Here is a 21,775-nt window from a genome sequence, read left to right on the forward strand (position 1 = left end):
TTCCATAAGTTCAACCGGGTTCCTTATATAAAAATATGCGGCCTCCAAATTGCTCTTTTACTTTCCAATTTTTATTCACATGCCATTTGTAGCCACGGATGATTTGAGGATCTCTTTCCATTTTCTGCAATACAATTATTTTTAAATAATTATTCTTTTAACACGTGCTTGTGGCACGTGCATCTCCACTAGTGATTATTTAAGGAGACAAAAGGGATTGTACTGGGATTGTACGGATAAGAGAAACATATCCGATTATTTTAAGGTCCCAGCGAATCCTGACCTCTCTCAGTACGGCCCAGTAACGGGTCTTGGGCTTGCAAATTCGAGTCAGGCAAGCAATACGGCCCAGTACTCGATGGGATGGGAAACAGACAGCGCGGTATACAGGCCCAGGCGAGATCATCATCAGTTCATCACAGTCAAAAGCCACGGCGCTTCGACGCATGCAGGCATGCAGCCTGGCTGACAGTGCTCGTCCAACGATCCAATCCAAGCATGCCCAACCAGAGCTGGGCCGCCTGTATCGGGGGCAGGGTTAACAATTTCGGCGAAATTTCGAAAAATTTTTCGTTTCTGCTAGTTATAGGGATCCGAAATTTCAGTATTTTTCGGTATATTTCGTTTTCAAATTCAAAATTCAACAAATTTCGACCGAAATTCAACGAAATTCGCCGAAATTTACTGAAATTTCGGAACGGAATTCCGTTTCCGCTAAACACCGGGATTTGACCGGAAAATGAAATAGTTAACCCTGATCGGGGGTGCCCCTTCTTCCCTTGCACACGAGGCGGCGCGGCAGGGAGTAACCCCCGAAAGGTTCTCTCTGAAAAAGCGTGCTCTCTTTGGCACAGCAGCAGGATTGGGGGCAGGTCAGGTCCGGGCCCGGTCCGGCGAACAGTGCCGGGAGCCTGGGAGGCTGGCCTGTTCGATCAGGTTCCATAGCTACTGAACTGGAGACATGGCGATTGCGCCGCTAGAGAAATAGCGAGCTCGATTGCTCTGGCCTGACCTACTACCAGTTCGATCGGGTTGCCCCCATCTCCATGCACGCCGGTGCCGCGACCATGGCGACACATGACTACATGAGGTTGCCACCAGGACCAGCGGCCAGCGAGATGATGAGGTGAGGCCCATGTCCGTGCGGCCCGGCTCGGTCCCAGAAGGCCGGGCAAAGCGTCCGCCCCAATTTGCAGGCTATGCCGGCCAATCTTTTTTTTTTCGAAATAAAACCGGCCAATCTTTTGACCAATATGGATCGATGCCATGCTAAAGCGACAGTCTCTCTCTCACAAGTCACAGACTGCTCTTTTGGTTTTGCTAAAGTGACAGTCTCTCTCACACACAATCTGCTCTCTTTGGTTTTCCAGAACGAGGAGCGGATCGACGACCCAATTAAAAAATTAAGCGGAGCCTAGTAGCTTGTTTACGTAGGGTCCAAATATGCATGAATCCATTAAAACCTTTTTGGAAATGAAAGTAATAGAATTTTTATGCAAAGGCCAAGATCCTAGAGCGGCCTGAGGACCTCTCGGGGCTGTTTGGATCTCAAGGGCTAACAATTAGCTCCCTTTTTAGCCTTTTTTTCCAAACTAGTGGGGCTATTTGAGGGCTAAAGTGACTTAGCCCTCCAAAAATTAGCCCCTCCTAGAGATGTTTATTGCATCTATTTTGGCGCAGGTCCCACCAAAAAAGTCACATTTCTCCCTTCCCCATGCATGGAAGGTAGAGCCACAAATTACGATATATGCTTAATCCTCAAATTAGCTCATCCAAACAATTCTAGGTGCTAAACTTTAGATGACTAAGGACCATGTTACTCTTGTGAGAGAAATCCTCCTTGTCAGTCATTGTAGATGTGCGGGTCGCCGCAGGCGGAGGCGGCGGGTGGAGCGGGTAGCGCCGGCGGAGCGGGCGGTGCCAGAAGGAGCGGGAGGTGCTGGGAGGAGCAGGTAGAGCCCAAGGAGCGAGTTGCAACGGGCCGGGCGGAGCAGGTGGAGCCGGAGGAGCGGGCAGCGCTCGGAGGAGCGAGCGGTGGCAGCAGGTGGAGCGGGAGGAGGTGGAAGTGGAACGGGGTAGCAGCTGGGAAAGTGGAACAGTAGTGCACCTTTAGTCCCAATAAACACCTCCAAGAGGGTCTAATGGATTTTAGTCTCAACATGCACTTTTAGTCCATTTTAGTCCCTCCTATTGGATTCTTAGGGACTAAAGTGCAGGGACTAATGCTTAGTCCCATAAACCAAATAGAGCCTAATTCAAGGGCCCAAGGGCTAATTCTCTAAACAGTCCCCTCATCTTGGCACCATTATATTTTATTTCATCACCATTTCCTGGTTGTTATTATCCATTTTTTTTAAAAAAACTCTACCCGGGGAGGAAACGGCCCCACCGTTTTTTCATTAAGAGGAAGCCACACCGGCTTACCCGGGTAGAGAAAACCCCCGAACCCTGGCCCATGCCCGAGAGGGCCAAGCCTCGCAGCGAGCACAGCGATGTTTTTTTTTACCCCAACAGCCGGAAATTCGCTTCTGATGAGAATCGAATTCAGGACCTGTTGGGGCGCGACGCTACCGGACCGGGCTAGCCAACTAGCCGCCCGGCCTTTCGCTTATTATCCAATTTTATCGAGCACTGTTGCAACTTGCAACTGTAACCAGCACTAGCTTGCACTGTTCACTTGGAGAAGCACCACGTAGATCATGGCAGTACGTGGCCACTTGAAAAGCGCGCGGATCCGATGATCGAGCTAGATCAAACTGAAGACCAGCCAAATCCAACCGCCGGCATGCCCAGTCCAGCCTGCAGAGAGTATCATCACCGGCCGGAGCCGGATCGATCGCGCCCAAGCAGTGGTCCATCCACACGCATCGATCGAGATCGAGGGATCCCCTCGGCGTCCACCGATTCCACGCTGTGTGCCCTCCGCTTTCGCGACATGCGTAGAGCCTGTGTGCATGGTTATTAGACCGCCGAGGGTCTAAAGCTAAAGCTAGCCACCAGCGCCGGTGCATGATGCGTCTTTCCTCCTCGCCAGCGGCCCAAAGAGCATCGAGCTACTAGGTCGCAGCTAGCGATCATGGCGCCTTTCCCGCCCTTCGCCTTTCCTTCGCTGTAGCAGCTCCCTTTCCTCGCGCCCTAGCTATCTCCACACCTCCACTCGATCCGGCCGGCATGGCTGCCATCATGGTTCCGGCCGCCGCTGTAGCTGGGGGGATTATCAAATCTCAAACGTGTGTTCGTGTGCAGTGCATCTGCGTTCCGCGTTGGACTGTCTCAATTCCCAACTAGCCACTAGTCCATCAGAATCACAAAAAAAAAACACTTCAGCTTGTACGCGCGGCATGTGTTGCTCCAGACTTTTTTCTTTCTTCAGGAAACTGTTGTTAAGATCAGCCTGTCGGGAACAGATGAGAGGAACTGCTGGACACATCTGGAGGCGACAGGTGAGTGGGAGGCATGCATGGCTTGAACTTACAGCTGGTACTGATTGATCCTGATTCCTGATCACCATGCATTCACCTCACCAAACCTACAAGGCACTTAACTGACGGCGCGTCGTGCGTGCGGCAGCGTTGCTCCAAACATTTCGTTGAGAGGGGAAAAAAAAGGGATTCATCAGTACGAGCGGGCCGGGAGGAGGAGGAAGGCGCGAAAAGGAGGAGAGTATACAAACGGATAATGGACGGCGGTTTCTCAGCATGTTGCTTTTGGCTTAATGTTAGTTGAGGGGAAAAGCTGGGCGCATCCCGAAGGCATGATCATTAGCTTGACTTGCAGGGTTGGCTGGTTTAGTATTAGCTCGGAGCAGCTTAAATTGTTATCCAGTTCCTTTTATTTGTATTCAGAGACATCATGCACGTACGAATGTGTAACGATCCGGCCCGGGATAACGGTTAAGATCTACACTACACGTTGAGTAGACCACACCTGCTAATTAACTCTCTTGCGCTTTCGTCCTCGCTTCGCGCAAAAGGATCGATCCGGAGTTACTAGATTCTCGCGACCAGCTATTTAACTTGGTCAGCCTCTCGTTCCGTTTCCGCTATGGACTAAACTGGGAAGTATTGTGCCGCTGCTACAGTAACTGCGACGATACAGTAGCTTTTGCTATAGTGTCGCACATTCGGTCCAGACCAAACGGCCCACGGGCTGTGACAGAATGCATGTACCTACAGGCAGGCTACATGCTCCACTGCCACGATCGGAACAGGGGAGGCTTTTCTGCACTCATTCTGTTCCGCGTTTTTTTAATAAAAAAGGAACAATTCAATATTCCGATCTTTACATCAGAGAATTCACTATAGTATATCACGTTCCTTTCTTATCGCCAACCATACGGACATGCCACTCTTTCAGTATGCCAATCGAGCTGCTGCTTGGTAGAGTTGGTTATTATGCATTGTCAGTAGAGCCTAGACCCATTAAGTTCCTGGTTTTTGCTCACACGTCTTTCCAAGCATGAGAACTATTTGAATGATCCAACAGACGCAAGAAAGAGAGTTCATTGATGTTGCGTCACTACTACGGAATCATTCATTTGTCCCGGTTCCTAACTAGTTTTAGTCCCGGTTTTCAACCGAGATTCCCTAGTCGGGACAAATGCCCCTACCCTTTTGTCCCGACATGTATGGAACCGGGAACCATATAATTTTTAGAATAAAAAAAAATCTCAGCTTCCGCCCCCGCTCCCACCGCCTCCCCCCTCTCGTCGCTGACACCTGCAGGTTCTAGTTCTTGAGCTTCAATTCCACCCCGGCCACAGAGATGCAATCAAATCAAGAGCAACATACAACCAAAGGATTCACATCATGAGTTCAATTTGATTCATTATACAACAATTGATTCACAACACATGAATTCGATTTGATTCACAGTACAACATCTAATTCACAACACACTCACAAACGAATCATTCACAAACACGAACTCATCTCAGTTGTAGCTTCTCACCGCCGGGCCTGTTGTCCAGGCGCCGAGCCAAGCTGCTGCCGCCGCCGGCCGGCCAAAACATGCCGCTCCGGCCCATGACCATCCGCTGCTGCTGCTGCGACCGTCCGCGCCGAGACCGAGCCGGCCCCGCCTGCGTTGGGCTCGCGGCAGCGGCTGGCCGGGCCATGGCGGCCTGCGCTTGGCTGCGCGCCTGGCGGAGGGCGATAGCGCGTACGGCTCGCCGCGGCCCCCGCCGCCGCGCACCGCACGCCATCCGGGCTCGCCACGGCCCCACGTCGCCGCGCACCGCGCGCCGTCCGGCACGGCTTGCCGCAGCTCTGCCCCGGCACGGGTCCGGCCCTGCGCCGCCGCTGATGCTTCGCTGGTCGCTGGAGGAAGAGAGGAAGAAGAGGGAAGAGGATAAGGGAGAGATGAGAACTCGGGAGAGATCTAGAGAGAGATGAGATTGGGAGGTGGGCACGAAAAAGAAAAGAAGCAGGACACCTTTTAGTTTCGGTGCTAGCCTCCACCTGGGACAAATTGTCTCATTCTAGTCCCGATGCTAGCCTTCAACCGGGACTAATGGGCCGAGAGGCTTTTGGTCCCAGGTGTAGCCATCAACTGGGACAAAAGGGTGTCTTTTTGTCTCGGTTGGTGGCTCCAACCAGGATCAAAGGTTTCTGTTTCCCTGTCCGCTCAGCTAGTTATTGGTCCCGGGTCCAAAAGCAGTCGGGATAAAAGCTCTGGATCAAAAGCCTATTCTGTAGTAGTGCGTCCACCCTGGATTTTCAACACGTTGAGCTTGAGATAGAGGTACTACTGTATCAATAAGAGAACAGCACTAACACTGTGGGATGGTCCCTGTGTAATTCGATTCTTCTTTTTTGAAAAATTGTAAGTCAATTCTTGTCCGTAATAATATTTAATGGAAAATTTTGGCCCTACTGCTGGACCGAACGAACCCGTGTCAGGCTTTAATTTGGAGACTTTCTTTCAGCAAACGGCTTTGGAGTCATCTATTATCTTATTATTTGACCAACAAACGGAGCCTCTGTGTTCGCTCTCAAGACCTAGAAATTATCACATTAATCGGAAAAAATAAAAAAATAAAAATTACTCACCACTGCCATTACGATAAAAATTAACCTAAAATACACCTATGGCTAATTAAAAATTACCCATCAATACCATTATAAAAAATTAAATATAAAATACCATTTAGCTATGTATCAGTTACAAATATATAATATTAATAAAAACTAAAGCTAACAACAATCAATCAAAATAAAATGAAAATAAGAATAATTATCTGCATAATATTGTTGAAGCTCAACAAATCAAATTGTTATTATAGGTAGATCATAGTTGAATTGTTTTAATCAACAATAAGACATAGTTTACGATAATTAACAGGATGAGGTATGATAAAAAAATATTATAACTTTTAAGTAAGGATACAACGACATGTAAATTTTTGAATTTTCAATACTAACCGCGTAAATGCGCGGGCTATACGTCTAGTTCGTCCCTAATTGCTGACCTTGTTTCCTTCCTTCCTCTCTATCTATCTTCTTCTTGTTGGTTTAGCTACTGTTCCGATTTCCCATCCAAAACCCACTTCTGGGCAGCTTTAAGGTACCAGGACTACAATTAAAATGGCTTGAATCCTACTTAACTTCAGTGCTAACAAATGCATGCCATGTCCTGTGTGGAAGGCTACACTACTGCATGGAAAGCTAGAGGATTTTTTTAATCCTTTTTAATTTAATATTTTAATAATAACCTGTACATATCTAAATTTCCAAGAACTAGCCTTTTTTGTCGCGACAAATCCCGTGGCGCGACTCCCTGAATGGTCACGCCACATGCCTCGGCGCGACCGAGTTGCCACGCTGGCACACGCGTTGCAGCGAGCCTGACGTGGCAAGGCTGAGTCGCGCCACATGCTTTGGCGCGATTGAGTCGCGCCATGCGCCGTGGCGCGACTCAGCCTAGTACAGGCCCACCCGGCCAGCCTCCTCTTCCTCCTCCTCCCATTCTTTTTTCCTCCCCTCCTCCACTCGACCCGACCTCCATGGCGCCGCCCCTCCCTCTTCCCCTCTAGATCCACTCCATCCTCCACCCGATTCGAAGGGAAAACGAAGGAAAACCGATCCTTAAAGGTAACTCCTCCATTCTAACCGATTGGTTTTCCTCCATTTTGCGGATTTTTTTAGGATAACTCCTCCATTCTAACCGATTGGTTTTCCTCCATTTCGTGGATTTTTTAGGATTTGAGTTGGTTAGGGTTTTTGTAGGATTTCGTGGTCGGGGTCATGGTCTCCGGCACCGAGGCGCGCCTCGACGTCGCGGTCGGCGCCGACCACCTCGCCACGCTGCTCGCCAAAGAGCTCCTCCCGCTCGACCGCGATGGCGGTGACTTCGCGGCACGAGCGGCCTCACCTTGGCCAGGGAGCGTGGGGGTCATGGAGAACCCCGCCGTGGACGAGGAGGCGACCAGGAAGCATAATCGCGGGAGCAGGGCACTGGTAGCGCCCGGCACGGTGGTGTTCACGGAGGTGCTCGGCCGGACCCTCAGTGGGCGGCCGCTACTGTCGGCGCGACGGCTCTTCCGGCGCCTCGCGTGGCACCGCGCTAGGCAGGTTTAATCCTCCTCGCGTTTCCTTATGCTCTCCCATCTGACATTGCTGAGGCCTGAGGGCTGACGCCAAGCAAATAGCTCTTTGTGATTCTGTTCATGATATTGCGAGCGATTCCAGGCGTTAGTTCAACCGTCTGTGTTTAATTTTGTCAGACAGATTATGCAACTCGATGAGCCAATTGAGGTTAAAATTTACGAGTGGAACACCGGGGGTCTACCGACAAGAATCGAGACAAGGGATCTTTCCCCCTTTATCTGTTGTTGATGCATCTAATCATTAAGTTTCTATTCAAGGCTAAGATTTAGGCCAACAGAATAAATTGTGTGTGACTTGTGCACTTGCAGGAGCAACAACTTGGTCGTTTTCATAATGAGGCCGATCAAGATGAACCTTCTGGATCGCGCTATCATCAGCGAGGAGTCCGAGGAGACATCAAGCTCAGAGGATGCAGATCCTAACTATCTGGCTCCCTTTGTGCCACTACTGACGATGCATCATGTGCATGGAAAGTCATTATCAGGACCTGTCCACAAATGGCTAATTGTTTTACTCTGTCTACATTTAAATTGTAGGATTATATAACTCAGTGTCCATGTTCACTTGTTGTATACCTGGGTGTATCTATTCAAGATTATCAGTGTGGTGTTATTTCAGGTCTGTAATGCTGTGGAGAGCAATTTTTTTAAATGATAGATGTTTTGGCCTTGATTTTCTTATGAGAAGCTAAACTCGGCTTAGCACTTCCTTTACTATGTTTGCTTTCCAAGTTGTTGTTATGTTTTATTTTCATATTCTTTTATTTTCATACTCTTTTCAGTTATCAGGAGTCCCGCCATTTAGCTTGGCGTGACTAGTTAGCAAAAATTTGGTCTAAGCCAAATCTGGTCGGCGTCAAAGGTTGGCGCGACTCCTCACTGAGCCGCGCCACCGGAAATGGCGTGACTCTTTGAACAGTCGCGCCAAGCCACTCGGCGCGACTCGTATAGGAGTCACGCCATGCGACAGCACCGACCAGATCTGGACTAGGATAATTACGCGCCAATTAGTCACACTAAGGGAAATGACGCGACTACCTCGCATTGGTGCCGACCAGATTTGGCTCATGATACTTTGGTGCCAAGGGAAATAGCCCGACTCCTTGCAAGACAAGATACTTAATTGTCCATCACAAGATTGTAGATAACACATTACCAGTTTGATAGGATATTACAATATACTCGATTACACAAAATATCATCCATTACACGTCTAATAATAGTAGTACCAATACATGACCACAAACTGCACATTACAAGTCCACTACAAGAATAATTCGAATTACAGCAGTCCATGATAGATAAACAAGGTCCATGTGCACCAAAAGACACTCTCTTCACCTAGTCGAAATTGCCGTCGTAAAGCAACTCGTCATCACCCCAGTCATTGTCATCATTGCTGCTGTCAATGGCGAACCCCTTTCCTTTATCATCCCTAGTCTTCATTGCCTCCGTCTGAGCCTGCCTTACCATCTCCTCACTCCCCAACTTTGGACTCATCTTAGCTTGCCCTATGCCAAGCTTAGCGGCCGCAACATGACCCAATTCGTATTCAATCCCCCATTTCAACTCAAACCCTACAAAAACCCTAACCAACTCAAACCCTAAAAAATCCGCGAAATAGAGGAAAACCAATCGGTTAGAATGGAGGAGTTACCTTCAAGGATCGGTTTTCCTTCGTTTCAAAAATTCTTCTCACTAATTATCAGGTCATTAGTTTCTTCATCGAGCCTTGCAATGCACACACGAATGCTGCAGCCAACCTGTATGCCAAGAAGTAACAAGCCATGTAGCTTAATATCATAAAACGCCATATGCCTCGCTAACTGAATGATGATTTAGACATTAACAGTACTAATTCCAAATGGTCCTTACTTTGTTTTCCAAGTCTGTAAATGTACCTGTTCTGTCCATAAGCTCAACTTTAGGAAGGAATGCTCTCAGCCCCTGAAATTAAGTTGGCATAAATCTTAGCCTTGAACAGAAACTTAATGATTAGATGCATCAACAACAGATAAAGGGGGAAAGATCCCTTGCCTCGATTCTTGTCAGTAGACCCCCGGTGTTCCACTCGTAAATTTTAACCTCAATTGGCTCATCGAGTTGCATAATCTGTCTGACAAAATTAAACACAGACGGTTGAACTAACGCCTGGAATCGCTCGCAATATCATGAATAGAGTCACATAGAGCTATCTGCTCGGCGTCAGCCCTCAGGCCTCAGCAATGTCAGATGGGAGAGCATAAGGAAACACGAGGAGGACTAAACCTGCCTAGCGCGGTGCCATGCGAGGCGCCGAAAGAGCCGTCGCGCCGACAGTAGCGGCCGCCCACTGAGCGTCCGGCCGAGCACCTCCGTGAACACCACCGTGCCGGGCGCCACCAGTGCCCTGCTCCCGCGAGTATGCTTCCGGGTCGCCTCCTCGTCCACGGCGGGGCTCGCCACGACCCCCACACTCCCTGGCTGAGGCGAGGCCGCTCGTGCCGCGAAGTCACCGCCATCGCGGTCGAGCGGGAGGAGCTCTTTGGCGAGCAGCGTGGCGAGGTGGTCGGTGCCGACCGCGACGTCGAGGTGCCAGAGACCACGACCCCGACCGCGAAATCCTACAAAAACCCTAACCAACTCAAATCCTAAAAAATCCGCGAAATGGAGGAAAACCAATCGGTTAGAATGGAGGAGTTATCTTTAAGGATCGGTTTCCCTTCGTTTCCCGCTCGAATCGGGTGGAGGATGGAGTGGATCTAGAGGGGAAGAGGGAGGGGCGGCGCCATGGAGGTCGGGTCGAGTGGAGGAGTGGAGGAAAAAAGAACGGGAGGAGGAGGAAGAGGAGGTTGACTGGGTGGGCCTGTATTAGGCTGAGTCGCGCCACGGCGCATGGCACGACTCAGTCGCGCCAAAGCATGTGGTGCGACTCAGCCTTGCCATGTCAGGCTCGCTGCAACGCGTGTGCCAACGTGCGCCAGTGTGGCAGCTCGGTCGCGCCAAGGCATATGGTGTGACCTTTCAGGGAGTCGCGCCAGGGGACTTGGCACGACCAAAAGAGCTAGTTTTTGGAAATTTAGATATGTACGGATTATTATTAAAATATTAGATTAAAAAGGATTAAAATAAAAAAATCCAAAGCTAGAGGAGTAAGTAGAGTGTATCAAACAAGTCAGCACAAGGACTAGAGAGATCCTTCTGAAGATGCAGGCTACAGTGCAGCATCAAAGCTGTAGCCCGTAGTACTGCGTACCTGATCGGTCGACACGGGAGAATATAAAATCGCTCCGCGAGCCCGGTAGCCCTGCACTGTACCCTTTAGTACCTGTGGCCTTTTGGTGTGCCATGTGTGGTGGCTTATATCATACGGTCCGTGAACACAAAAGCGGTCGATAGCTTTAGCTCATTGTTCCTTCAAAAAAGCTTTAGCTCATTGGGATTTTTTTTTGAAATAAAGCTCACTGGGATTTTAATCCAGGCTCATTTAGGCCATGTTTGGATGAATCCACGAAAACTTTTGCACAAAAAGACGAATGCATGCATGAAGTACTAAACGAAATTTATTTGCAAAATCTTTTTAGGAATGAGTGTAACTTTTCGAGACGAATCTAATGAGCCAAGTTTCATCATTATTGGCTACAGTGATGCTACAGTAACCGCGCTCAATCATCCTCTAATCATGCGGTCAAAGACCTCATTAGCTAGAGCAACTGCTATAGTACCACAATTGTGGAGGTAATTTTGTAATTAGACTTTATTTAATACCCCTAATTAGTAGTCAAAGCATCGTTTCTCTCTCATCAAAACTTTTCCACTCTCCAACCAAACATGGCCTTAGGTTCGTTTTGGTTGAGAGGAATCATGGCCAAAGAAAAAAAATGCATGCACATCGGTGCGTGCTAACATGCATCAAGGAAAAGGGAAGCAGCGAAAAGCACCAAGCAAGCAAGCTTGTAAAAGGCTCTGGGATGGATCTTTTTCTCTTTAGTGATATGCAAAAATTCAGCAATGTTGGTGAGTCTCTCCAGAAATCATGGGCATTCTATGCCGATGCATGTTTCCTACTGTTCGGGTGTCAACGTATGAATGGCCACATTCACAAAATCACAAGTCGCCAGAAAAGTTTGCAGCAAAGGATGGCAGAGCCGGTTGGACTGACAAAAGTTACAGAGAGACAACTTACTGAAAATTACTCTTAAGTTTCAGAAATTTATATAGCCATACGCTACAGTGTATTAAGTTTAAAGGGTACTTTACATTCTAGCATTAGGTCTGTGTGTCGAAATTTTGAAAATTCAGTCCGTGTGTGTGGAGATGACTCGATAATTCAACGCCTTCAGTACAATGACGTGTGAAAAGGCTGCACTTGTGTCCTTTACATTCTACAGTTCTACCGTCTTTGCTACACCCAGGGTTTACCTTATCGATAAATTAAAAATAGCGGAGGTTGGTGATAAACGGGAATATCGGATATATCAGAATTCTATCGGTGATAGAGAAATTTTTTCGGACAAAATTTAGAGAAAAAAACTCTCATTTTGTGTAGAAATGAACTTAGATTTTTTTTCAAACCATCTAGCCTAAAAAACTATACATAATAACGTAGAAAAATGAAAGGAAATAGCCGGTAGGGAGACATGTCTGCTACGTCGGTTCTCACTAGAATATGAAGAATTAGATGGTGGAATAAAAGCAAATGAATGGATTAGGATTAAAAGATGGTTACATGCTCTTTTTACTTGTTATAGTGGGTAAAAAGTATGTGCACAAACTTGTGGGTTAGTCGAATGGAGTGTTAAATTTAAATCAATGATATTTTTAAATGATAAACTAATTCTATCGGTACTCACCGGTAAAACAGAAATATCGGAATTATCGGAAATCTATCAGTGATAAGGTGAACCATGGCTACACCCATCAAACGTTACACTGCCACGCTTACATCCGCGACATTCAGTACGCAGGGCCAAGTACTTGGTGGTCTCTCATGCTGGCATGATTCAGTTTCCGAAGGGTCCCAAAAAAAAGCCTTCCTTGTTGGGTCATGCAGGCACGCAGCAGCCTTTGACACCCTTCGGCACCGAGCAACATGACCAAACTGCCCTCCCGTCCAGGCTCCACGCCCCACAGAGGAGTCCGGCCTCCCCTCCTTTAACTAACTCCCACTGCCTCCATGCCGTGGAAGCTCGCCCGGCTTCCCCATCCATAGGAGGCGGGGAATGTCGTAACAGCTTGATGTGACCTCACTTCTCCTCCGCTCCCCTCTCCTCTGTCCTGACTCCTGTCGCCCGAGCCCGACGACGCCACTGGTCCGCGCGCGCGGCGCCAGCCCAGATGTTCCTCCACTCCTTCCTCGTGCAAAAAATGGCAAAGAACACGCGGCAGCCAAGGTACAATCCTGTCCTCCAGGTGCCATGCGATCGCCGCCGCCGGGGAGAATTTCGTGTCAGCTGACGTGATCGGTGCTCGCCGTGCGTGCAGAAAGGATGGCGGCGCGAGATCAGGCGGCCGGAGGTCCCCGTGGTACCAGCGCGCGGTGGAGGTGCTCCTCCTCGTCTGGAAGCAGCCGGTGGCGGCGCCGGTGCCGGCGGCGACGAAAGCCGCGGCGGCGTCGGGGGTGACGGCGGGCACCGGCAAGGGTGGCGCGGCGCCGGGGGTGCCGGGCCCCGGGAGGCTGCGCAAGTCGTCGTCGCTGAACGTGGCGGCGTCGTTCACGCGGGTGTGCCTGTGCGCGCCCATCTCCTCGTACAACAGCGAGTCGCTCTACTGCTTCCAGGCCGACGCGGCGCCGCGGCGGAGCTACAGCTACCCGCGCGCGTCGTCGTCGTTGGCGTCGGCGTCCGGGTGCGGCGTGAGCCCGCTGGTGGCCCCACCGCCCGCGGCCGAGCAGGCCGGCCGGGGCCGGGCGGGCGCGGGCAGGGGCGGCGGCGGCGGCTGGGAGGGCGCCGCGCGGCGCGTGTTCCGGGGCAAGTCCCTGACGGACGACATCCTGATGCGGCGGTTCGTGGTGGACGAGGAGGCCACGCGGCGGCGCAACGAGATGGAGGTGATCCGGCGGCGCCACGCCGCGGCGTCCAAGCGCCGGCGCCTGGGCCCCAGCCCTCTCCGCCGGATGGCGCTGGCGGAGTCGGAGTCGGAGGCCGAGGAAGAGCTGGAAGCGGCGCCGGTGCATGCAGCCGGCGGACGGGGAACGGACGGCAACTCCGTGGCAGCGGCAGTAGCGTAGCAATGGCGACGGCCTCCCCGTGTGATGATTTCGATTGGTTTCGCCGTCGCCTCTGTCGTTTTTCCTTCTTCTTCCTTTGTCTTCTTCCTCTCCCGCTGTTGCTGCCTGTCATGCGCTGCGAGGAGGAGGGGAATCCGGAGCAACGCACAGTTTTAAAACTGACTCGTACAGCGTCGGATGCCGACGACGAGGCCCGCCGCTTACCTGTGCGCCTGTGAGCTGTGACCGCGACCGCGTCCAGAGCCTACTTCGTTTCGTCCGTCTGAGCAGCCCCCGTGTGCCAGTTTCGCCGTGCGCGGCGGGCGAGGCGCGTGCCGTGCGGTGCGGCGCGGGGCGAGGCGCGTGCGGAGTAAATGAGCGGGCAGCCACCGGCGGCGCAACGGCTAGCCGCTAGCGCGCGCGGCGGCGGGGACCAGGGGCCTCTGGCACCCGGGCCCGCGAGGCAGCGAGAGAAGCCGCCGCGGCCCGGCCTGCGCCCGTGCCTGCCCGCCCGCGCCCGGTACGGTGGTAAATGCGCGGCGACGCGGCCGGCGCGACTCGTGTGAGCCGAGCCGAGAACGGAGACGGAGACGATCCGTTGGGTGCGGTTGGTACGGCAGGTGGAGTACTAGGAGTAGCAGGCTAGCGCGCGCGTGTACGTGACGCGCGCCACCATTAAGGAGCGCGAACGGTCGGGATCCAGACGCCGTGGTGCCCGCCGGCGGTGTCGCGTCACGCTGCTCCCCTCCCACGCCCTCGCGGGGATCCACCCGTCGCCCGGAGGAACCGCGGCCGGGGGCGGCATCAGATGGGCTCGCTCGTGGTCGTGGGCGTGCTCGCATGAACTACAACTAGCCAGGTAGAGGGTGGCACGGCACGCGTTGCGCGTGCTCCCGTCCCGCGTCTCGTACGACGCCCCCGTCACGCACGCGTTGTGTTGCCAGGTTGCCATATGCCGTCTTGGAACGTGCCCGGGCGTTCTGCTTCTGCGACTAGGTCTAGGGAACAAAGACAGAGGAGAAGACGCTGCGGCAGGCCGAGCACCAAGGCCCTGGCAGGAACAGGACGGAACACACGTGTGGCATGGCAGCGCTCTGCAGCTTGCAGGGCAGCCGGCCGAGAGCGTTCGGCCGTCGCCGTCGCCGTACGGCACGCTGTCAGGGGACGCGACGCGAGCTTCCAAAGTTCCATCCGCGATCCGTTCCCAGGAATGTCGCGAGGGCGACGACTATGGAGCGTTGGCGGCCTGGCGCGCAGCGCGGGCGGCGCGGCCCTAGGGAAAAGCAAGAGCTGCTGCTTGGGTTTCATCTTCGGATATTTTATTATACGAGCAGTAATCCTCCTCGCGGCTGATCTGATTTTTAAAAGGTTTGGGAGGGAGGGGAGAGTACAAGTAGGCGTTCATGATTGATGTCCCCTTTCTTTTGGGCTGGAAAAGCAAAAGAAGCTCTCTTTCGGTCTTTCCCTCCTCCCCGCTGATTCTCTGAAGATGGGCAGTTGGACAGCAGCAGCACACTGCGGAGTACTGTAGCAGTGTGGCCTGCATCGCATCGCATCGCTGCAGCGGCATGGCCCACAAGCCTTTTCCTGCGTCGCCTCGAGTGGGCCCACGGCTGCGCTTGCTTGCTTTTCGGTGGTGGTCGGCCCAGGCAGGCCGTACCGAGTGGAATTTTTAAGGGCGCGGCGGCCGCGCGGGCCCTCCCCTCCCCCACCGCCCGGACTTGCCCGTGGGCTTGTTGTTACCAGAAAACCCGGAATGGACAAATCTCGCTTGGCGGTTGCGGGCTTGCGGCCACGGGCTAGGCTCCCAGCCACCAATGTTAAATGGGATCGTGAGAGGTGTGAGGCGAGCACGTTAGACTGGCCTCTTATTTTTCAGAATATAAAATAAGCAAGCATCTTCTCATGTCGCTATCAAACGAGCTACTACTTACCTTGCTCGCTCTAGTGTTGGTGTCAATTAACAATGTCTATAGTATGGGATATCTCTCTTCCACTTGTGTTAGTTAGACCCCCTTTTTTTTCCAAGAAAGCTAAGCCTGGTACCTGCTTTTTGTAGAACTGGATTTTTTAGAGGGACAGTGTCACTCCTGTACCTACCTTTTTTTGGGATGGATGGAAATTGGAAGGAATGCTAGTGGATTTGTAGGATTGATTTGAGGATAAGACCAAAATCAGGCCCGGATTGGCATGAACTCTGCAGTTGGGCCAAAACTGGGTCTTGGCCTGGCTTGACTTGGCCCATTTACACACGCTCTTTAGTGGGAGGACCGAAGGAACAATCCATGAACAATCCATTCATGATTCTTCCCATGTTCAGAAGTTAACTTAAATCTTACACGGCTAACTAGGCATAGTACATTGATTGCTGACATGGTTAGGTGCATTGCTTCAACCAAAGCACCTTGGCAGAAAGCCAGACTGCCAGAGGCACTAACTACTCGATCGACTTCTTGTTTGCATGGGGAGTCTAGTTACTAGAAGCAGCTAAACCAACGCTACATACATATACTCCCACTGCCGCCATGGCCGGGGCGCGCCGGCCGGCGGCGTGGCTAGCTCCCGGCAGGTCACAGCTTGGAGTAGAGCTGCGGCGTGCACCACTTGAAGAAGGCCCCCGTGGGGAGCTCGCCGGGCGGCAGCAGCGCGAGCCGCGCGCCGACGTCGGCCACCTCCTCGGCGGTGCGCTTCCCCCAGCCCCTGGTCATGTCGGTGCGCGTGAACCCGGGGCAGAAGCAGTTGACGCTCACGCGGGCGCCGCGCGCCTGCAGCCGCCGCGCCAGCAGCCGGGAGTAGGCGTTCAGGGCCAGCTTGGAGACCGAGTAGTCCGTCCACACCTTGGGCCAGCCCTGAGCGCCCCACGTCCCGTCCTTCACCTGCGCCAGGAACCGCGACACCATGGCGTCGATCGCCGCCTCCGTCAGGGTCTCCTCGTCCAGGAGCAGCGCCTTCAGGGACGAGTCGCTCACCTTCTGCAAACAGGAATCCATGCAACGAAAAGTTCAGGCAAATTGAATTCACACTTTTCTTGTTGCAGCAGATACTAAGTAGTATCTTTTTTGGTCATCCAAAACTTTCTTTGACTAGCTGCTCGTGTCATTATTAACTGATATGACTTGATGTGTTGTTTGATGCGAACACCGATAATTCAGTCTGGTCCAATAACAACGCGAATTCAAGTATTCACTAGAAAGGCCGGCGCGGCGTTGCCGCGCCATTAACTGTAGACCAGTGATTGTTACAAAGGTTATTGATGTTTTTACAAAATTTTAGACTACAGGTTCTTTTTTAGAAATTTTAGGGGTTGTTCAGTAAAAATGCAGGGACTATGGGTTGATTTTCACAAAGCTATGGGACTTTTTGGCGAAATTTTGGACTACGGGTTGATTTGTAAAAATCTCAGTGTCTTTTTCATAAAAATATACGGGCTGCGGGTTGATTTCTGTAATCTTGAGGAACTTTTCTATAAAATTTAGACTACAGGTTATTTTGTAGAAAGTTTAGGGTTTGTTTAGTAAAAATGCAGGGACTATGGGTTGATTTTCACAAAGTTAGGGGACTTTTTGGCAAAATTTTGGACTGCGGGTTGATTTGTAAAATGTTCAGGGTTTTTTCATAAAAATATACGAACTGCAGGTTAATTTCTAAAAAGTTGAGGGACTTTTTTGTGAAATTTACATACGGCCCTTGTTTTTTTGATGACGTGGCTCGATGAGGGGCCAAAAATCGCCCCCCATTTAGGTCTTTAGAAGATGGGTAACTCTGTTTTTTGCAGCTCCTGAAGTAGTCATTTTACCACTTAAGTATACTGTCTAAAAGTCTGACGGATAGTGCCACAAAGTCACAATGCAGCCGTTATATTTGTTTTTGAACCAAAACGGAACTCATTGCTAGGTCATCTGAAGAAATAAACGTAAACAGTTGCGGGGGCACTTACGTTGAGAAGGCCAAGCTGCGAGCTGATGTTGAGGATCCTGCTGGTGGCCGGGGACTGCCGGAACAGCGGCAGCAGCGCTTCCGTGAGCATCTTGGCGCCGTGGAAGTTGGTCCTGAGGACCGTCTCGGCGTGCTCCACCGAGTTGGTGTCGATCTCGTTGAAGGACACGGCCGCGTTGTTCACCTGCACAGGAATCGAACGGAGCGAAAGACAGACACCGCAAAGTTCAGTGACCTCCGGAGAGCAAAAAACTAAAGTGGAGCCGTTGGAGCGGCTTCAACCGCAACAGCGCTTTTCCATGTGCCTGAGCAACAATTGGCAGCAGCACTAGCGGCCACGGACTTGTGCTGCACGACGGCGACGCCTTTTCCCTCCCCATCGGAGCGTCGAGTCTGAACTGGGCTTGTGGAAAGCTTTCTGATCGGTTCAGTTGGTGTCTCTGTGGGCTACTACCAGGGAACGGATGGAGACCGACTGGACTGAACCTTGAAAAATCCAAACTCGACCGGAGTGGACAGGAGTGGACCGCCACTAGAGTCTACTAGATCTATGAATGGATCTATGATTGACGCCAGCACACCTAGTCTGAACCTGGCCCAGCATCTGCCCTGTTCCATAGTTCCTGAGTTGACCGGGTCGAGGAACGGGGTCGAGGGTCGAGGGTCGTCATTTTATAAAATTATGGTACGAAGGGGGTATACATCTATGGAACGATAAATTATTATGTGGGACGCGACCCTGATTCATCGGGGTCGATATCTTCGGGTCGATAAAGACAAAAACTATATATGTGCTACTAATGAAGAAACTAATCTGCACAAGCATATAAGAAACATAAGAAAGAGTACATTTAGACCATGCTACACGTACTCAGCTCATTGTCTAACAAAAACCACACCAATCCACTGTCCTTAACCTCCTTATCCCAATTAAATCTGCTAGCAATGAGGCTGCGACCCCTTTCAATCCGGGACACGATCCAATCTTGAATGGTATGCTGACCTTCTTCGACCCCGACCCTCGAATCGGAACGACGTTCCTGGGTCGAGGAACGAGACATCGACCCCGAATCCTGTGACTATGCCCTGTTCACGCCAATAGCTCAACAATACACCTTCGAGCATTCAGCCCGATCGTGCCTTGGCATCCAATGAATGATTGGGTCTCATCTTGTTACAGGGTCACAGCTACGGTGAAAAGTTGTTTTGTTCGAGTAACATGTTGTACATGCAAGAAGTTTTTTTTTTTGAAAACTACAGCAGGAGCACTGCCATATATCATATAAGTAGGAGAAGAAAGTCCAGTTCATACATGGTTGTGATTATCTACTTACATAAAAGAAAGACGTTGCGAGAGCTTTGTGTGATCGGTCATCGCTATCGATCACTAGTCCGATGCACGGCCGCGGCCAGAGCCGGCCGAAAGCTACTCGAACCTGAATAGTAAACGTACTATCTTTCTGAATAGTAAACGTACGGCATCCCGCGTGCAAATCCTTCATGACTTCTCCAAATCTGTCGTGGTCGAGTACCTAGTTTGCACTACTTGGAAAAAGCCTCATTCGTCCGCGACAGTTAGTACCGGACGCACTTTGGTCCGGTACTAACTATCTATTTAGTACCGGGCCTAGGCTACAGTGCTCCCTAGAGACTTTTAGTACTGGGCCTAGGCTACAGTGCTCACCAGCCAGCATTAAAAGTGCACCACTGACGCCACAAAATAACCATTTACTACCGGCTGGTCGCTCCAGCCGGTACTAAATAACACCCAAAATATTTAATACCGGGCAGAGGCTTCACCCGGTACAAAAACACACCCTATTAGTACCGGGCGGAGCCTCCAACCGGTACAAACAGACCATGCCAAAAAAATCTCGCGAGACGAGCGGCCAGCGGGTCTTTTTATCTCTTCGTCCCTTCTCCTTTCTCTCATCTGTCGAGTCCCTCTCCCTTCTCTCATCTCTCTCGAGCAAGCAGCGGGCCACCAAGGGCGCCCGGGCGGCGCGGCACTGCCGGCCCCGCCGGTGCACGGGCGGCGCGGAGCTTGCGGCTTGTGGGTGGCGCGGAGCCCGCCGGCCACCGCCGGCGCACGGACGGCGTGGAGCTCGCCGGCTCGCGGGCGGCGCGGAGCCCGCCGGCCACCGCCGGCGCACGGGTGGCCACCAAGGGCGCGCGGGCGGCGCGGCACCGCCGCCCCCGCCGGCGCACGAGCGGTGCGGAGCCCGTCGGCCACCAAGGGGAACTGGGCCGCCAGCGCGCGGGAGCCTTCCCCGGCAGCCAGGGAGCAGAAGGCGGCGCGAGGGGCTCCATGTGTTTGCGATTTTTTTTATTGTTGTGGAACTCTGATTTGTTCATTGTGGTTCATGTATTCTCGTGAAATTTATATCTAACTTATGAGAAATCTTAACTAGTTCATGTGATTGTGAAGTTCTTGTAGTTCATGTGATTGTGAATTTTTTGGGATTCATGTGATTGTGAATGGGACGTGATTATGAATCTATGACTGTCGTGGTGTGGAAAAGAAAAGGAAAAAAAGAAAAATATACGTGTGACGTGGTGAGACCGGTCGGTAATACCGACCGATACTAAATACTCCATTTAGTACCGACGGACCGGTACCGGGCGGGGTTCCCGCCCGGCACTAATGAGCATTTTTCCTGCAGTGTTGGTCTCTGGACTCGAGCCAACCGCAGGTTCGCAACCAGCTACTGGGCGCGTGTACAGCGCCAGGTTTGTGACGGCAACTGGCCTCCTCGCCGGTCGTCGCGGAACAGGCGTCGCTGTCCGGCGGCGGGAGGGGAGGGGAAGGCCGGAACCCGGAAGCGTAGGTCGCCGGGCGGCGGCCGGCGTCGCGCCAGTTGGGGCCCCGGCGCGGTTGCCACTTGCCAGCCGCACGCCTGTGCGGCTGTGCCCTTCCCCTCAGGCCGGGACGCGACGAGCGCGACGTGACGGTTTGATTCGTCTGATCGCTGGCGTGCGCGCCGGGGCCCATGTCCATGTGGGCGTGTAATGGGAGGCCTGCCGGCTGACGCCGAAGCTCTGAGCTTGTATTAATGGGCGGCGACACGTATCGAGGGGACAGTGGATGGATGCGTGCGCATGGCTGCTGGTAACGTGCGGCAAGCGAAGAAGGCGAACCGTGGAAGCCGTTTGGGCTGTGGAAAGCGGGAGGCCGGGGCGGCAGCTGGTACTGACAGGCTTGCTGCAGAAATTTCGAAGGAGTTGCGCGGAGTTCCTGCGCTCCTCCGTCATCGGAAAACACGGCCGGGAAAAAGGGGGGCGTGTTTGCTTACCAGGATGTCGAGGCCGCCGACGGCGTCGCGGAGCCAGGCGGCGAACTCGGCGACGGAGGCGGCGTCGGAGACGTCGAGCCTGCGGAAGGCGACGGCGAGCCCGCGCGCGCGGAGCGGCGCCGCGGCGGCCTCCCCGCGCGCGCCGTCCCGCGCGGTGAGCACCACGGTGAGCCCGTGCTCGGCCAGGCGCGCGGCGAGGGCGTGCCCGATGCCCCGGTTCGCGCCCGTCACCACGGCCACCGTCTCCCTCGACCACCAGGCCCTGCGCGCGCAGGCGCAGCCAAGTCAAGCTCGGCACGTCCTGCGGCGGGACTTGAGGACAGGAATGCGCGCGCGCGGGACGAGAGAGAGAGAGAGAGAGGGAAAGGGTAGCGGATTTTACCCGGCCGGAGGCGACTCCTTGGTGCTCGAGTAGTCCATCGAGCTGGAGACGAGCGGGGAGCGCGGGGGGTGGCTGACTGGTGGGAGGCCGTCCGGAGCAGGGAGACGGGGATATTTATACATACACTGGGCCGCTGGCGCCCTCCGAGTCAGACGACCGGGGGACTCCGGCTGCAACCGCCGCCTGCAGCTGGGACTTGGGAGCTCGATCGGCTCGGGCGGACCAGTCGGCCCAGAGCACACGAGCTGCACGTGCCCCGCGGCCGCGCGCTCGTACCTGCTCAGCTCCGGCCACCGGCCCGGGGTTTTGTTTTGGTTTCTGGCTTTCTGCCGAGCTGACGAGCGCCGCACGACCGATTATTTCAACGTCTC

The 21,775-nt window shown here is 52.6% G+C and overlaps 3 protein-coding genes across 3 annotated transcripts; 1 reads left to right on the top strand and 2 right to left on the bottom strand.

The window, feature by feature from the left end:
- Window positions 1-9,288: 9,288 nt before the first annotated feature.
- On the bottom strand, window positions 9,289-10,935 carry LOC120640218 (protein PIGMENT DEFECTIVE 338, chloroplastic-like). The gene is made up of 5 exons (XM_039916074.1): window positions 10,914-10,935; window positions 9,875-10,236; window positions 9,644-9,718; window positions 9,482-9,553; window positions 9,289-9,369 (listed from the first exon to the last, which is right to left on the bottom strand). Exons 1-5 carry the CDS (start codon window positions 10,933-10,935, stop codon window positions 9,289-9,291), a joined length of 612 nt encoding a protein of 203 aa, XP_039772008.1.
- A 1,724-nt stretch (window positions 10,936-12,659) lies between these two features.
- Window positions 12,660-13,986, top strand: LOC120642532 (CLK4-associating serine/arginine rich protein-like). Its single transcript, XM_039919103.1, has 2 exons — window positions 12,660-12,978; window positions 13,070-13,986. Exons 1-2 carry the CDS (start codon window positions 12,923-12,925, stop codon window positions 13,812-13,814), a joined length of 801 nt encoding a protein of 266 aa, XP_039775037.1. The 5' UTR covers window positions 12,660-12,922; the 3' UTR covers window positions 13,815-13,986.
- A 2,074-nt stretch (window positions 13,987-16,060) lies between these two features.
- Window positions 16,061-21,712, bottom strand: LOC120642504 ((+)-neomenthol dehydrogenase-like). Its single transcript, XM_039919063.1, has 4 exons — window positions 21,405-21,712; window positions 21,023-21,284; window positions 17,731-17,913; window positions 16,061-16,765 (listed from the first exon to the last, which is right to left on the bottom strand). The coding sequence occupies exons 1-4, from the start codon at window positions 21,524-21,526 to the stop codon at window positions 16,364-16,366; spliced, it is 969 nt and encodes a 322-aa protein (XP_039774997.1). The 5' UTR covers window positions 21,527-21,712; the 3' UTR covers window positions 16,061-16,363.
- Window positions 21,713-21,775: the final 63 nt, after the last annotated feature.

This window comes from Panicum virgatum, chromosome 7K (genome assembly GCF_016808335.1).
Source record: "Panicum virgatum strain AP13 chromosome 7K, P.virgatum_v5, whole genome shotgun sequence".
NCBI classification, from domain to species: domain Eukaryota; kingdom Viridiplantae; phylum Streptophyta; class Magnoliopsida; order Poales; family Poaceae; genus Panicum; species Panicum virgatum.

Excerpts from the sequence above, each read along its gene's own strand:
- LOC120640218 (XM_039916074.1), bottom strand. The coding sequence starts at position 10,935 with ATGGCACACCAAAAGGCCACAG. Across the intron at positions 10,237-10,913 it reads GGCACACCAAAAGGCCACAG|GATTTGAGTTGGTTAGGGTT; the intron begins GTACTAAAGGGT and ends CGGATTTTTTAG. Across the intron at positions 9,370-9,481 it reads TTACAGACTTGGAAAACAAA|GTTGGCTGCAGCATTCGTGT; the intron begins GTAAGGACCATT and ends CTTGGCATACAG.
- LOC120642532 (XM_039919103.1), top strand. The coding sequence starts at position 12,923 with ATGTTCCTCCACTCCTTCCTCGTGCAAAAAATGGCAAAGAACACGCGG. Across the intron at positions 12,979-13,069 it reads AAGAACACGCGGCAGCCAAG|AAAGGATGGCGGCGCGAGAT; the intron begins GTACAATCCTGT and ends CCGTGCGTGCAG.
- LOC120642504 (XM_039919063.1), bottom strand. The coding sequence starts at position 21,526 with ATGTATAAATATCCCCGTCTCCCTGCTCCGGACGGCCTCCCACCAGTC. Across the intron at positions 21,285-21,404 it reads AAGGAGTCGCCTCCGGCCGG|GGCCTGGTGGTCGAGGGAGA; the intron begins GTAAAATCCGCT and ends CTGCGCGCGCAG. Across the intron at positions 17,914-21,022 it reads TCGGCGGCCTCGACATCCTG|GTGAACAACGCGGCCGTGTC; the intron begins GTAAGCAAACAC and ends ATTCCTGTGCAG.